General features: G+C 41.3%; 3 protein-coding genes across 9 annotated transcripts in view; 1 reads left to right on the top strand and 2 right to left on the bottom strand.

Moving 5' to 3' along the window:
* Nucleotides 1-2,934: 2,934 nt before the first annotated feature.
* LOC126988675 (loricrin-like) lies at nt 2,935-3,792 on the top strand. Its single transcript, XM_050847030.1, has one exon. It carries the CDS (start codon nt 2,935-2,937, stop codon nt 3,790-3,792), a length of 858 nt encoding a protein of 285 aa, XP_050702987.1.
* The window catches only part of LOC126988733 (uncharacterized), a 45,413-nt gene continuing 32,614 nt past the window's right edge, over nt 3,575-16,373 (bottom strand). The window contains exon 8 of one of the 3 annotated variants that reach the window (XR_007742507.1): nt 3,575-3,690. The gene's annotated coding sequence lies outside the window, so the exon portion shown is untranslated. Of the gene's footprint in view, nt 3,769-16,373 lie in introns of all 3 variants that reach the window. The other 2 variants (XR_007742505.1, XR_007742506.1) reach the window with 2 other exon arrangements.
* On the bottom strand, nt 4,180-15,904 carry LOC126988734 (uncharacterized). 5 transcript variants are annotated; one of them, XM_050847100.1, is made up of 11 exons: nt 15,680-15,904; nt 15,569-15,622; nt 15,065-15,501; nt 13,896-14,029; nt 13,705-13,740; nt 13,412-13,495; nt 12,173-12,409; nt 9,808-9,867; nt 8,241-8,480; nt 7,344-7,430; nt 4,180-5,123 (listed from the first exon to the last, which is right to left on the bottom strand). In XM_050847100.1, the coding sequence occupies exons 3-11, from the start codon at nt 15,163-15,165 to the stop codon at nt 4,180-4,182; spliced, it is 1,923 nt and encodes a 640-aa protein (XP_050703057.1). In that variant the 5' UTR covers nt 15,166-15,501; nt 15,569-15,622; nt 15,680-15,904. The 5 variants fall into 5 exon arrangements, with proteins under 5 accessions (XP_050703057.1, XP_050703058.1, XP_050703056.1 ...); XM_050847101.1 differs by lacking the exon at nt 15,569-15,622; XM_050847099.1 differs by having other exon boundaries at nt 15,569-15,904.

A 16,373-nucleotide genomic window follows, 5' to 3' on the forward strand; every position in this document is an offset into this window, starting at 1 on the left:
CACTTAGAAGTTCGTTGCAGTCACCAGTGAATAATTGTCGAAATGAGTCTTTTAGGCAAGCCCGTTCGAAGCATGAGCCGAATACTCGATCCATACGAGCTCGAGTCTCTCATTTTGCAGGAAGAATTGATTGATTGATTGATAGTTTATTGTTGCAAGTAAACAACAAAGGAGAAGGGAGGAGCATGCCATCCCAACCCCCAGGCAGTACAGAGTGTGATTATACAACTAAGGATACATGTGGAAATAGCACCAGGGAAACTGAAAAGATACAGAGAAGAGCAGAAAAACACATCAGTTCAGGGTGAAGTGTATAAGTGTGCACTGTGAAGTAACTTATAAGTGCATGGTGTGAAGTATAGATCTGAGAAGGAGGTCCTAAGAAGCGATACAAAGCGGAACAGAGGTCAAATGAAGAAGAGAAAGAAGCAAAGACTGTGTTTCCAGGGACCATATATCCTCAAACATATTTTATACTCATAAATATTGATTGATTGGTTGATAGTTTAATTACTGTTGCAAGTAAACAACAAAGGATCGAGAAGAGAGGAGCATGCCATCCCAACCCCCAGGCAGTACAGATTATTATTTTTTGACAAGGCTTTCATCGGAGTTTGGGCATTTGCAGGGGTAGTTCAAATATTTCCTCTTCCTCTTCCTTTTCCTCCTCTCCTCTTTCTCACTTCAGCTATATTATTATTTTCATATTCCTATTTCTCCTCCTCCTCCTTAACCTCAGTAGTAATCTTATCCTTCTTCTGTACCATGAACGTGGAAAAAAAAAACTTATTTTATACTCATACATATTTTTTGACAAGGCTTTCATAGGAGGTTGGGCATTTTCAGGGGCATTGCTAAGATCCCTTAGCAATAATTATGAGTTAGAAATCGGTAAATACGATGCTCTGGGTGTGATAATTTCTCTCAACGGTGAGGTCGACGGATGTGGTCACTGGTCACTGAGTCCGTTCGACCTCAGCACGAGCCCTTCGACCTGAGGAGGGGGCTTCGTGGTGCAGTGGTTAGCACACTCGACTCACAACCGAGAGAGCCCGGGTTCGATTCCGGAGCGGAGCGGAAAAATTTGGGCGGGTTTTCCGATACCCTACGCCCCTGTCCACCCAGCAGTGAATGGGTACCAGGTATTAATCGGGGGTTGTGTCCCGTCTCCTGGGGTCTGTTCCCGGCATATGACCACAGATGTTGCGCCGACTAAACGAAACTTTCCAACTTTTTCGACCTGTGGAAAATGGTCGTTTTGTGGTGACGATCTCCTATACATTATGGCCGTCGGGATTTTAGCTTTACTAACGACTCGATCCCGACTTTGGTTGTTGGTTCTTGCCTTCATTAATGTTTTTTGTTGTTCACTCGAGTGTTGAAACGGCTTAATTCTGTTTCTTGTTGTTTACTCGAGTGTTGAAACGGCTTAATTAATTGGTCCTCTTTTCCTTGTAGTATTCTTGCCTTCATTACTGTTTCTTGTTGTTCACTCGAGTGTTGAAACGGCTTAATTGGTCCTCTTTTCCTTGTAGTATTCTTGCCTTCATTACTGTTTCTTGTTGTTCACTCGAGTGTTGAAACGGCTTAATTAATTGGTCCTCTTTTCCTTGTAGTATTCTTGCGCGATTTTTTTCCAGTTGTTATAAATCGTTTTCTTCTTTCGCTGTCTTCATGGCCAGGTTGTAGTAGGACTGTAGGAGTGATATATGTCAGTTATTCTGTTGTGGTGTTTTCGCGTGTGTTAATTGTGCATAAATAAAATTATATTCGTTAGCCCGCACGACATCGGCGAGTGCTGGCTGCGACCTTAACCCAATGGGGGGGTCTCTTAATTTTAACCTCTGTATCTCAAAAACTATTCATCACAGCTAAAAACCAAAAGCACCATTGGAAAGAGGAGGTCCAGATCTATAGGAGACGGTTATGTATGTCTCTCTTGCGAACGTACATGGACGTTCAGGGAGTGTTGAATGTTAACACTTAGTCGGTGCGTGCAGGATGATTTAATTCGTACGAGGTCTTTCTGCGTCCTGCAATTTCCCAGTGCTTGGTGATGCAGAGGCAGGGCGAGCACTCCTTCACAGTTCTTTCCAACATGCATGCCTCCCCTCCTCCCGCTGCCCATGACCCCAAGGATTCTAGAGTAATTATATACTTCTCTAGACTTCTTGGTTGAACACGACTTTCCACCCTTGCTCATCATCCCTGTTATGTCAAGATCCCTTATGCAAGTCAATTAACCACCATCTTCGTTTTTTTATACTACTACTACTACTACTACTACTACTATAGCTACTACTACTACATCTGAGAGTACCAACCCAGCCTAGTTCACTTGCTGACAATAAGAATCGAGCATTTCGCTTTTGTTTCTTTAAAAGCGGTAATGGCTATAGGATATTTTACTGTCTGGTCCTGGAATCTTGTTTGTTTTATGAGATTGGGTGCATAAAGAACTTCATTCCGAATATTAATCAATCAGATACAGCAATTACATCAAAATTTTCTGTTGTAAAACACTGCAATCTTATTACATTTTTTTTAGGCAACGAGCTCCGAAATATTACACTTTTAGCTGATCTTTCAACTTTACTCTGGTTATTGAGAGAGAGAGCCTCTGGTGGGCAAGAATCCAGACTCAGCACAATTGTGACATCCAGGACTCCAGGTTACCACAATTTACTTTCTCCAGGTGCCCATTCACAGACCAAAGTGAGGATGAACAGCTGGGTGGGCTGTGTACAGTCTGTCCAGGTCCTGATATAACTCTGGACTGCATATTTGTAGTTAGGTGTGCTAACCACTACACCACAGGGGTGTTCTGGGCAATGGATTGTTTAGGGACTCACTACACACAGGCCAAAATCAAACTGAGAAAAATACACACATGAACATGTTTTGGCACATTTATTCTTTTCAAATATTGGTTAAATGTGGCTGCAGGAGCTGTACACTGATGGAGACATGTGTGGGGGGATGCAGGAGCTGTACACTGATGGAGACATGTGTGGGGGGATGCAGGAGCTGTACACTGATGGAGACATGTGTGGGGGGCTGCAGGAGCTGTACACTGATGGAGACATGTGTGGGGGGATGCAGGAGCTGTACACTGATGGAGACATGTGTGGGGGGCTGCAGGAGCTGTACACTGATGGAGACATGTGTGGGGGGATGCAGGAGCTGTACACTGATGGAGACATGTGTGGGGGGATGCAGGAGCTGTACACTGGTGGACATGTGTGTGGGGGGCTGCAGGAGCTGTACACTGGTGGACATGTGTGTGGGGGGCTGCAGGAGCTGTACACTGGTGGACATGTGTGTGGGGGGCTGCAGGAGCTGTACACTGGTGGACATGTGTGTGGGGGGCTGCAGGAGCTGTACACTGGTGGACATGTGTGTGGGGGGCTGCAGGAGCTGTACACTGATGGAGACATGTGTGGGGGGATGCAGGAGCTGTACACTGATGGAGACATGTGTGGGGGGATGCAGGAGCTGTACACTGGTGAAGACATGTGTGGGGGGATGCAGGAGCTGTACACTGTTGTAGACATGTGTGGGGGGATGCAGGAGCTGTACACTGGTGAAGACGTGTGTGGGGGGCTGCAGGAGCTGTACACTGGTGGACATGTGTGTGGGGGGCTGCAGGAGCTGTACACTGGTGAAGACATGTGTGGGGGGCTGCAGGAGCTGTACACTGGTGAAGACATGTGTGGGGGGCTGCAGGAGCTGTACACTGGTGAAGACATGTGTGGGGTGCTGCAGGAGCTGTACACTGGTGAAGACATGTGAGGGGGGCTGCATGAGATGTACAGGTGTAGTCGTGTGTGTGGGGGCCTGGAGGAAACAAGGCCCCTCCTAGAAATGCTCGACCCCAAAATGATATTGTCAAAAAACAAAGTATAATTTGGCAAATTCTATAAACCTCTTTGGGTATTGGGCCCCCAGGGCACGAGAGAGGGGGGTGGAGGTGGTATCTCAGGACCAGGACCTGGCCTCATAGTGGGCCAGGCCGCCCGGGCATGATGTGTGTAAATGTGTAAATATTGATACTTAGGGGCCCGGAATTACTTGCAGCACCAGGGCCCAATGGTAGCTCTATCTGGCGCTGTGGCCCCCTATGGTTCCCTATTGGCCCTTTACATACAGAGCCATAGCTGCCACCGGCACACCAGTGGATTACTTTAATTGAAACTTGGGTTGCAAATTTGAAAAGGCCAAACAACAAGTGACCACCTCGTCAATATAGGGAAGTAGAGGTATTGGGAGTGTTTGTGACAATATTTTGTAACGCTTTATCCGTTTAAAAGCTTTTTTTATGAAAGAGACTGCAACTAAGTCATGATCATCGATTAATTTTTCAGGTGAATACAAACTTTCAAGAACGATAAGCTTTGCTCTTTTTTCTGACAATTCCTGTTGAATGGAAAAATCTTTGCAAGTAATCACCACGTCACCATGATAGACATGCTCCAAAACCCCCGACACCAAAACCAACTCTCTGTCAGTTATTCTGCCGCCCCAGCACTGCGAGACGTAGGAGAATGACCCATACGGTGTGATGCCCACCAAGCATTTAATGGTAGTCTGGTGCTTGATATCACTCCAGGTTTGACTTTCTGCAGTTATGTTTAATGGTTTTTCTGTAGGAAACTCCAAACAGTCAATGATGACAGAGCAGTTCTTAAAGTTTGGTTTGAAGGGCCTGGGAATGTTCCTTGGATGTGTTCTGACTGGCCAACAAATCAAAAAGTCAAGTTTACAGGCCATTATGGGGATGGCATCTGAAAGTATATTCTCAATTGCTTGAGTAGAAGTGTTAAACCTAAATGCTAAATCTTGTGTGCTAAGACCTAGCCTCAGTTTCATTAGTGTTATTAAAAGCTGATCAGGTTTACTGATACAGTCAAATGATGCTAAGTGTCCAGACAGCAAGTCAATGAGCCACGTGAACACTGCTAGTGACGGAAGGCCGGTGCAGAGCCTTGTCTTCCTGTCGTCTAGTGAGATAGATGTTAGGGATGATACCATGAGTTTTTGGTCCATTGCTTCAAGCTCCTCTTTCAGCTGCTGTTCCTGTTCCTGCAAGTCTCTGTATTCCTGGATTTGCTGCAAAACTTGTTCTGAAAAATACATAAGTTAAGAAGAGTTTTGTAACAATAAAGGAAAATATAAAAACTGTTAATTATAAAACCTTGTCAGGGTTATTCTCAATGCTTTTAGAAGAAATCTGAAGTTGTTTGAAGACTATGACAAAATATAAGATCAATACACTATAGTAGAAGTAGAAGTTAGAAGTAAAAGTATGGCTTCACTTACGTACAGAGTAAAGCAACTGCACTAAGAAATATTTGCAACTGTAAATACCAGTAGGCGTCAGGCTAATAATGCAAGGTGCGCAGATTTCTGTTCTCTACACAGTACTCTCACTCACTCTTCCTTATGATCACTGGATTTCTTCAGTTACAAATGGATACATATTGTAGGTGAAGGTTATTTGAAGATTACAAATAACCTCATTCCAGGTTATAATTTAACCTCCTATGTATGAATCATGAGGCAACAGAAGCATAGCGAAACATACAGCAGAGTCGCATTCTGCTTAGCTTTACAAATATGCATGTTATGCACCTAATAGGTGCCCTGCACATTATAATCCAGATCAAGAAATTCAAACTCACATCACTGACCAAGTGAGCATTTTGTTCATTAGCCCTTTTGCTGTGAAATGTGGGCATATCTGAATTAAAAAAATGTTGTCCTTGGGGTTGACACGCAGGCATAATTGATGGTCATAAGAACAAAAATTTCCCTAAGCTGTGTAGTGCGAGGGTACTCGTTTAATCTTGAGAGCCGCACCAAAGGAAGACATAAATTTGGGGTTGCTGGTACATATGTAGTGTCTTCCCTCGCCCATCCATCCTTACGTCTGAGCCTTTCAAGCACTGCGAGTTTCATGCTCAACAAAGTTATGTTTAAATTGGAAAAGTGGCAAGGGTCCAAGCAGGTTCTTTTGTGGGTTCCATGAACACTTTGTTTTGTTACCACTTCCTTCATTTTTCTTAAAATGATCATTACCTTACTAAATTATCTTATCTATACAGAAGCCCCCGCCGTTCACGGGTATATGGTTCCACGAGATTCCCGTGATCTGCGAATCTGCGATCGACGGGACTATAATCAAATAGGGAAAATAGGGTTTCATTCTACCATCTCGATTGAATAAAAAAATGGATTTCTAAGGCATTTCTAAGCATTGTTATATAGTTTTACATACACATAAATTACAAATTAAATATAGACTGTAATAATTTAACACTCACTCTGTGGTTGGTTGTGGTGAGTGTGAGTGTGTAGGCAGTGGTGGTTGGTGGGCGAGTGGTGTTTTTGTGGTAGTTATCGGTCGAAAATTACGAAAAAATGCAATGCGATGAGTACGATAGTTTGGCAACACTGCGCTCCGCCCGTGGCATCAGTGTTTACTGGGCCCTTTAAAGGTAAGAACGGTGCATTGCTTGCCTTCCACCCACCCATCAAGTATTAGTGAATTCTCGTCTCTCCTGTTTGTGTTAATATTCATATGTATATCGATATACATCCAGTCTATCATTAATTAATTTGAGTATTTGCTGGGCCCTTGGAAGGTCTATTTGTTCCTGTTCGTGGTGGTACGCCTATACAAACTTTATACCCGTTACCCCTCTGCCACTGTTGCAGTCTCTGCCATGTTTGTTTACTTCTTAAAGCAGTAGCCTTAAGTCTCTAAGAAGAACCAGTTCTGGCAGGTCCCAGTAAGTATGAAGGATTTTAAATGTAAAATATTGGGATCCAGGGCCGTTTTCACAGTCACTTTTCTTTGATTTGATTGTTACCAATGAGTGGCAATTGCCACTATAGTTTTTCCATGTGAAACGGGCCGACGGGGTTGTGGCAGCTGCGGGGTTAGTCCCGCTCTGCACCTTGCCTCACACACTCAACACTTCTCGCTTCCTCTGCAGCCACCACTACCCCATCGGCCACTTTCATGTGGAAATACTGTAGTGGCGGTCGCCGCTCATAGATAATGATCAAAACAAACAAAAGTGACTGTGAAAGTGGCACTTGGTAAGGATAAGACTGCGTATACGCGAGTTTTCGTCCATGTTCGGCAGGGGGTGTCGCAAATACCCTACCCGCACAAAAATGAATCCGTGAACGGCGGGGGGCTTCTGTATTACTTTACTTCCTTTTACTATGTACCAGCACATCATACATATTGTGTCTATTACTTTCAAACCATGGGGCCAGCTTGTCAACAGTAAATATGTAATAGTCAGGAAACTAAATGCAATAAATAATCCTACCGTCAGTGACCTCCATGTCATCTTGGGTCTCCGGTGCGTCTTGCTCCCCAGGATGAGGGACAGCCTTGCAGGGGTCCAGAGCCACACCTGAGGCACATTTACATGGCAGATAAACTATACTCTCAACTCCAGATCAAAATAACATGACTCACGTGGATAGCAGGTTAGCATTTGATACACTTAAGTAAGAAAAAATTCTCATAATTCTTCCCAAATCTTAATATTCAAAGGCTTTTCAAAAGAAAGAAAAAACAACAACTCAGCGTTGTTCCTGTGACGGGAAAAGGAAAATTATACTGACTGGTCCAGGTCTGTACGGCACAAATGATTAAAAGAACCAGGAAAGAGAGGGGATGAACTCCAAGGTTTAGTCATCAACTTATCCTATGTTAACGTGGATGTGAGGGCACCAACACAGAATGGGTATAAAAGCATAAATAATATAAAAAAACAAAGATTTAATGGGGTGACCATGAATAAAGTTCCCAGACCTTTTAACCTGACATTTCAGTGTGACTGAAGGGCCACTTTATGGAAAAGACATACAGGTATAGTTTCAGTATTGTTGTTTTACAAGCTAAATGTTATATTGTATAAATATCTTAAATTTTCCCTTTCCACAGTAAGGAAACATCTACGTTACAGTAATTAAAAATGTTTATTACATTGAGTAATGTGTCAATACATGGTAGAAAGAATATTCCATGTGCCTTTTCTCTACTCTCAGCCCCTAACCGATGGGATGGTTCAGGTATTTTTCACAGCAGCAAATATTTCCTAAAGGAGAGGGTTTGGGAAATACTTATGGCTGGATTATTTGATGAGTGACAACACATCCTCACTGTGCTGGAGCTTAACATTTTACTGCCAAGGGAAGTTAACTCTTACTCTACTTACCATTTTCAGCAGTGTCTTGAGGAGCTGACTCAGAGGTGTTTCCTGGAAGACTGATGTCGGGTGTTGCATCCTTCTTCAACCTTTTGACCTTTCTAGGAATGTGGCATCTTTTTGATTTGTATTCCAGTTTTGTGACGATCTGTTTCTCACACAAAGTTGCATTGTCAGTATCAATATTATCCCTCGTGCCACAACTTTGGACCTTTTTATCATGGATGTCTTTTTCTTGAGGAGCATTGCCTGAAAAGAACAAACAAGAATGATAACAACACACCAGTGATGAAGATTCATGTATGTAGTAAGTCTATAACAACTAGTACCACACAATGAAACCAAAGATAAGAGACAAAAAATTAGAATTGCAGTAAAAGTTCAATTATCTGCATCTGCATTAACCGTAACCTGACACAACCCAGTGGTGCTTCCTGCCTCCCACTTCACCCACGTGGGTTCTATCCACAGTGCGGGGCGAAGGCGTCAGGTATAGTCCGCAGAAGCGGCTTCTGGCACGGTGATCTTTTAGCTCATCGTTGGCCTAGTTGGTATGCTGTCTGGCTTCTACTTGGAAGGCTCGGGTTCGATTCCCGGCACTCAGTGGTGTTCATTACGAAGATATGATGCACAATTTCCTGAAATTTCTGTTAACCCCTAAAGGGCGGGGGTGTACCATGAAATCGATTCTCCCTCTACGGCAAAGTTCTGACGCTCTCCCGAAAATTGGTCACTTTCCAGTATCAATTTCACGGCTCTACCTAAGCCAGTAGCTTTAGATTTATAAGCATTCACTTAATCCATCCTTCCTCTTCAGTCTGCGGGAGTCTCCGTATCAACCGTAACACATTGATTTGTGTTTCATACTAGAGACTCTTGACAGAAATAATGTCAAGATCTACAAGCACCAATTATCCATATACATCTCTGGTGTTCATTCCTTACTGAAACATTTGTCAATATGTTGCCACACTAAAAATCTAAAAATTCTCTGTTTCTGCAATGTTAGTCATACCCAAATCCTGCCTGCTAACTAACTCTTCCTTTTCACAATTATAATCCATTAAACTGGTGGTCTCTGGATGTACCACTTTACCCAACAAACTAATCCTTATTACTTATTAAAACCATTTGAACATTTGCAAAGATCATAATTCATTACCCCAGCTCTTCAGGGTTATGCTACCTCTTCAAAGACTGGCCAGTCATGGTTTAAAGTGGAACAGGATAAACAAGAGACAGGCAGGTATCTGTGGACACTACTGTTACTATTAATTGCGAGCCTTTGGCAGAATTTGAACCCATGCTATCAAGAACATCAGACCCATGTTCTGATCACTCACTACTGGCATAGGAATATAATAAACAGTTTAAATGTGTCATTCAAAATGTCAACCTTTTTACATATATTTTTTAAAGATATGTACTGGTGTAACAGTTAAATATTGAACTCAATTTGTATGCAGGGATGTGAGGTATATTGTTAAGCTGTAATGTTTCCAACACATTAGATGTGGTCATAACACTGAACAGTAACTAGAGGATAAATTATCACTGAGCACAAGAGATTCCTTACTATATTTTGGTGAGCTTGATGGCCGAGTCAAGTTTCCTCCAACCCCTTCAGGTTCACACCCTGTCGAAAGGCAATTTCTTAATCAAAGTGAAAAATGGATGCAAATGGTCACTTAAATTAGTTATTATACTTGGCGTCTCATATTTGGGCACAAAATTTAGGGAAGGACTCCCGGACTTGGCGTCACTGTTGAGGTAAATGATTTCATGCACTCATTGGACTATGTGTACATTGTTATAATGTGTATTATTGTTACGTTAAACGATGATGATGATAATGATGATGTATTATTGTCTTCTTTTTGTCATTTTAGCAGGCTGGACTACTAAAAATAAGGCTATCAGCATCAACACAGCCTACTTTCTCTCTACATCAGCATTGATATCAGCTATATGTACAGTTATTCTTATAATTACTCTTCCTGCCGATAATGGAAATGGATGTCAAGATTAAGCATCACATACAAGGAAAGAACTGTTATATAGGGAAACAGGGAACTTTGAAGTTCATATAATAGACAAGGTTTGTTATACACAAAAAGATTGAACGCTTCAGATGTTAGAGATTTTTGGATATAACATCACCCCCTTCCTCCAAATTGGTTCTTTAAAGCAAGGGTTGACTATAGCTGATTATTTTTTGCAGCAGGTTTCATGACACTTTTTTTAATACAAAGCATCTGAAAATCAATGATTATTATGAAATACGTCTCATGAATAGCTACTAAAACTTGACAACCTGGAAAGATGCAGCATCAAAGACTGTAAAGGATAGATATATTATATATATATATATATATATATATATATATATATATATATATATATATATATATATATATATATATATATATATATATATATATATATATATATATATATATATATATATTTTTACAACAATCCCGGCACACAAAAAAAGAAAACAATAATAAAAAAAAAGCCCGCTACTCGCTGCTCCTAAAGTAAAACAAAAGAGGAGGCCGAAAGGAAGATCAAATACAGGAGGAGAGGTGTCCTGATACCCTCCTCTTGAAAGAGTTCAAGTCGTAGGCAGGAGGAAATACAGATGAAGGAAGATTGTTCCAGAGTTTACCAGCGTGAGGGATGAAAGAGTGAAGATGCTGGTTAACTCTTGCCTAAGGGGTTTGGACAGTATAGGGATGAGCATGAGTAGAACGTCGAGTGCAGCGGGGCATGGAGGGGGGGAGGCATGCAGTTAGCAAGTTCAGAAGAGCAGTCAGCGTGGAAATATCGATAGAAGATAGAAAGAGAGGAAACATTGCGGCGGAATTTAAGAGGTAGAAGACTATCAGTATGAGTGGAGCCCCCCCACACATGAGATGCATACTCCATACAAAATAACATGGTTCAGCAGTGGTGGGATTCAAATTTTTTAAGAACAGGTACTCTCTATGAGGGATTTACCAAAATAAGTTATAAGCAAAAGGTGTTCATGGGGGAAAAATCGAGAACCCCTGATTTAAGCTAACAGTAACAACCGGTTCTCGGGATTAAAGAAATTCCAAGAACAGGTTCTTGCAAACCGGTGCGAACTGGCTGAATCCCATCACTGTGGTTCAGTGATCATGAACAAAAAAAATGTTAAGACAATCAATATCAAATCATTTCAGGATACACAAATCAGCAGCCATATGAAGGAATTCTACAATTCTCCCAGGATGCCTAAGTTAAATAAATGAGGGAATTTAATTTCCTTCCTCTTGTTTGTGTAAAATGATGTGGACATACGCATGACTAATGTGATGAGTATAAATTTGTATGATGGTGAAATATTATCCACAAAGTAGGATGGTCCACACTCAAATGCTGATTCAAACTATTAATCACATTTCATTAATAGCTGCAATTTCCATGAACCAACTAAACATTCAGTGAGAAAGTAAATTTTTTTATGATTTTGTTGCAATGCTGTGGTGGTCTGTTTCACAGCTTTTTCATCAAAGCAGAGGAGTTCTTCCCTTTCCCTCTGCTACAGAGGAGCATGATGGTGTGCTGATCTTGCATGAAACAGTTAAGAAAATTGTACCGTGAAGTCACTTAACCCGGTAGCTGCAGGGATCATGTTTCTTAATGGTCCCTCCAAACGAGAAAAATGAGAAAAAATTATCACTCACACAAACCATTTCATAATATATATCAAAGCATTTGTGATCAGATTATGTATCCTCTATTTTGGGGGGTTTATATCATGGCACAAATTTGGCCCGTTGCTGCTAAACAGTAAAGCCACAAATTTGGCCTGTCGCTGCTACCGGGTTAAAATTGATGTTGCACAATCTATTTTGTGGAGTCATAATTAGATTAATAACACAACAATCAATAAAGACTAATAGTATTCATACCAAAATCAACACGTGGAGCTGGTGCAGGTGCACACTCATCAATGACAGGCTGCAGCTCAAGATGCACATGTGTGGCTTGGGGGACACTGTGCAGCTGTGTAAGGGGTTGGATACTGCTGCCACATTCCTCAGGGGGTGACTGAATATTTCTATTCAACTCCACCCTAAGCATCTTTTTTGGCCTCTCCTCTTCAGCTGCCACATTCTCTTGGATATTACTGAAACCTGTGTTCAGATCTGTTGGAATGTGGTTGTGTTAAATGTGGAATAATATTCGACAGCAAAACATGGAAGGAAAAAGAAGAGTATGTCCACATGGTAAAATACAGAGATGAGAATTGCCAAGTGGGTTTGTTGGTGTACCCGGGAATTAAGAGGATGTTATGATCATGAAGGAAGAGTTATGAGGTATGATGTAAAGTTGTAAACTAGCTGACTGCATTAGTTAAGTGATTACAAGAGGTATATTGAAATTCTGTGGATACTGAAAGGATGTATGGGGACAACTGGGTGAGATGGGAGATGCAGATTTTTTTATGTAATACAGCTAGTTACACCAATGAAGACTTAGGACATACACATTCTTTAAGGCCACAACTTTGGCTGCTAGACGGAAAAGCATTAGATTTAAAGTGCTACGACACTGAAGGGATTAATAAGAAAAGCAATAATAATAAATGAGTATAAATATATTTATGATATTTTTATTTATGTTACTATCAGTATTATAATTTTTAAACACTAATGATATATTAATATAAATATTGATAAATCAATGAAAATAAATACATTAATTGTATTAATACTACCACTAATAATATTAACACTGCACTTAAAAGACTGAGCAAAACACTGAATCTGAAATATAACGATAATTGAGCTGTCTCTGTCTGAAAGTTATGTGAAGCTTGCTCCATGCACCGTGATAGGAATGGCATGGATGTAGCCAGGTTGCTGAGATACTTATGGTTACCAACCACTTGTATGGCACCAATTTGTGTTGGAAGCATTGGCGGCCAACATCAGACTGAGCAATTTATTATAATGCAAAATTACCAGGAAAAAACATGAAGTAAAGGATGTCAGTGACACAGACAACATTAAATTGCAAACTTGAAAATCACCAAAGTATGATGATAAAATAAAACAACAACAATAATAATGAGCATGGCAAACTATTACTGGCTTTTTATAATGTAAAGTAATTACCGTAATTGTATTGTAAATAATTTCACTAACCATAATGTGGCAGCACAATCTGTGTAGAGGAGAGATCCAACTCCATTGGCTCCAAGTCAATGGCGGCTGCATTGTGGGATGATGCTGAGGTAAGCAAATCAATCAAAAGTAAGTGATAATGATTACAAAACCACTAGCTATTTGTTCTTATCTGTCAGGTGAATACACTCAACCCATCAAGTGCGGAAATCTAACTTTTGTTCAATGCATCAAGATCAAGGTTTCTTTCACTATTAGTCTATTACCAACTCATGCATTGCATTTGGTACACAAGAAAATGCTGTGACTATTACCCGGGAACCCAGTGGGTGGTTGCTCCTCATGGCCATCTGCAAAATAGATAATGGGTATAAGTAATATATTTACAAACACACACACACACACGCGAGAGAGAGAGAGAGAGAGAGAGAGAGAGAGAGAGAGAGAGAGAGAGAGTGATTAAGAAAGTCATAAATAAGGAGCATGCATCATAACTTTGTCTTACCTGTGTGACGTGGGGTTGCAGTCGGCAGCAGCTGGCCCTTGCTGCCAAAATGAACCCCATCAAAGTGGTCACTACAGATGGCTTGAGTGTGCTTTTGAAAGCCAATTTTCAAGGCCTTCACCCACTGGAGGCACCTGCAGTTACAACATGGTAATTTTAACTAATTATTGTTAATCAATACAAAAATGTTATGTAATGAAAGAAGGCAACAGACCTTAAAAATTTATATAATCTTTAACCCTTAGACAGCGGTGGAACTATACACAGTCCTAAATTCAGTCAATCAGTTTTGAATGGCAGAAATATAACAACACTTACAGATTGTGGTAGGATCTACAGTAGACAATAGAAAAAATATCTATTATGTAGAGTAACTATATTTATGCTATGGTCCTAAGGTCAGCAATGACCATGTTTAGAGTATTGACCATTCATTTTGGGGGAGCTACTCTTCAAATACTGCTGTTGTCTAAGGGTTAATATGAAAGTAATATTGGCTGCTGTTTATAATGAATGGATATGTTTGACTTTGGTACTCCTAACGAAATTCAACGTGAAACAAACTAAAAACAAACAAACATATATTTACATATAGATTAATTTCCAAAACATTTATGATGCAATGCAGGGCAAATTTTAACAGACTGCTCTTTCCTTTGCTAGTGAAATATTTGTGTTTGTCTTCCCATTATCATAATGTATTTAGTCCAAGGCAACTTCAAGTGTAGCCTACCTGTATATGTTGGGTTTAAATGAAATCATCAATCTGCATATATAAAAAAAATAGTGAGAATGTATGTGAGTAAGGAGGAGGCCTCCTGTGAATTTGCTTACCCAACCAGGCCTGTGGCCGGCTGCATCGATGCATTGAAAAAGTAACTTCACTGCTATCAGTATAAAACATATATCTTTCACATCAACATAACAATCTATGGGTTGAAAAAAAAACACCTTTAAGATAAGGATGGTTATAAGTAGGTACCTTACATTATCATGAAGAGCAGTCATCCCAGTGTTGTCTGAGGGGATCTGTAGACTGCTTGAATGGCTTGTGTCCATTATCCATTACGTATCTTGCCTTCAGAGCACTGTAGTGTCTAGTTGCTTGCTTGAGGAAGTTTGTCCTGCGTTACAACCTTAGAATTTCCACATATATCATTATCACTTACCGTCTGGCATCCTTAGGGAATAAATGGAGCTTCACATCAGGGTGTGTTCTCCGTTTCTTCCCACAAACACAGCAGGCCGCACATTTGAGATTTGGAGCCATCGCGGTCAGAGTTAAGCCCCGTCCACACTGTGCCGCCTCTGGGCCACGACTACCCACGACTCTATGGTACACGAGGTCTTGGGTGTTGATGTGAGAGGGTCGGGCATGTCTTGAAAGAGGGGGTGTATGGTGTATGGCTAATAAACAAGAATATATTTACTACAAGAGGGGGCCTTTATGGAGACAGGGCGGGTGGTGGTGTATGTCGGCTGCAACAGATGGCGGGAGCAGCGGTGTTTACATCCAGCCCCCCCCCCATCCAGGCACCCTTCTTCTTTTGACCTGTAACGCTTTGTATAGGTCCTACTCCTCTCGTTCCTCCCTTCTTCTTTTGACCTGTAACGCTTTGTATCGCTTAATTTAGGTCCTCCTCCTCTTGTTCCTCCCTTCTTCTTCTTTTGACCTGTAACGCTTTGTATAGGTCCTACTCCTCTCGTTCCTCCCTTCTTCTTTTGACCTGTAACGCTTTATTGTATAGGTCCTCCTCCTCTCGTTCCTCCCTTCTTCTTTTGACCTGTAACGCTTTGTATAGGTCCTACTCCTCTCGTTCCTCCCTTCTTCTTTTGACCTGTAACGCTTTGTATCGCTTAATTTAGGTCCTCCTCCTCTCGTTCCTCCCTTCGTCTTCTTTTGACCTGTAACGCTTTGTATCGCTTCTTAGATCCCTTCTTCTTTTGACCTGATAACGCTTTGTATCGCTTCTTAGGTCCTCCTCCTCTCGTTCCTCCCTTCTTCTTCTTTTGACCTGTAACGCTTTGTATCGCTTAATTTAGGTCCTCCTCCACTCGTTCCTCCCTTCTTCTTTTGACCTGTAACGCTTTGTATCGCTTAATTTAGGTCCTCCTCCTCTTGTTCCTCCCTTCTTCTTCTTTTGACCTGTAACGCTTTGTATCGCTTCTTAGGTCCTCCTCCTCTCGTTCCTCCCTTCTTCTTTTGACCTGTAACGCTTTGTATCGCTTAATTTAGGTCCTCCTCCTCTCGTTCCTCCCTTCTTCTTTTGACCTGTAACGCTTTGTATCGCTTAATTTAGGTCCTCCTCCTCTCGTTCCTCCCTTCTTCTTCTTTTGACCTGTAACGCTTTGTATCGCTTAATTTAGGTCCTCCTCCTCTCGTTCCTCCCTTCTTCTTCTTTTGACCTGTAACGCTTTGTATCGCTTAATTTAGGTCCTCTTCCTCTCGTTCCTCCCTTCTTCTTCTTTTGACTTGAT

Source organism: Eriocheir sinensis, chromosome 70, assembly GCF_024679095.1.
Source record: "Eriocheir sinensis breed Jianghai 21 chromosome 70, ASM2467909v1, whole genome shotgun sequence".
In the NCBI taxonomy this organism is placed as follows: domain Eukaryota; kingdom Metazoa; phylum Arthropoda; class Malacostraca; order Decapoda; family Varunidae; genus Eriocheir; species Eriocheir sinensis.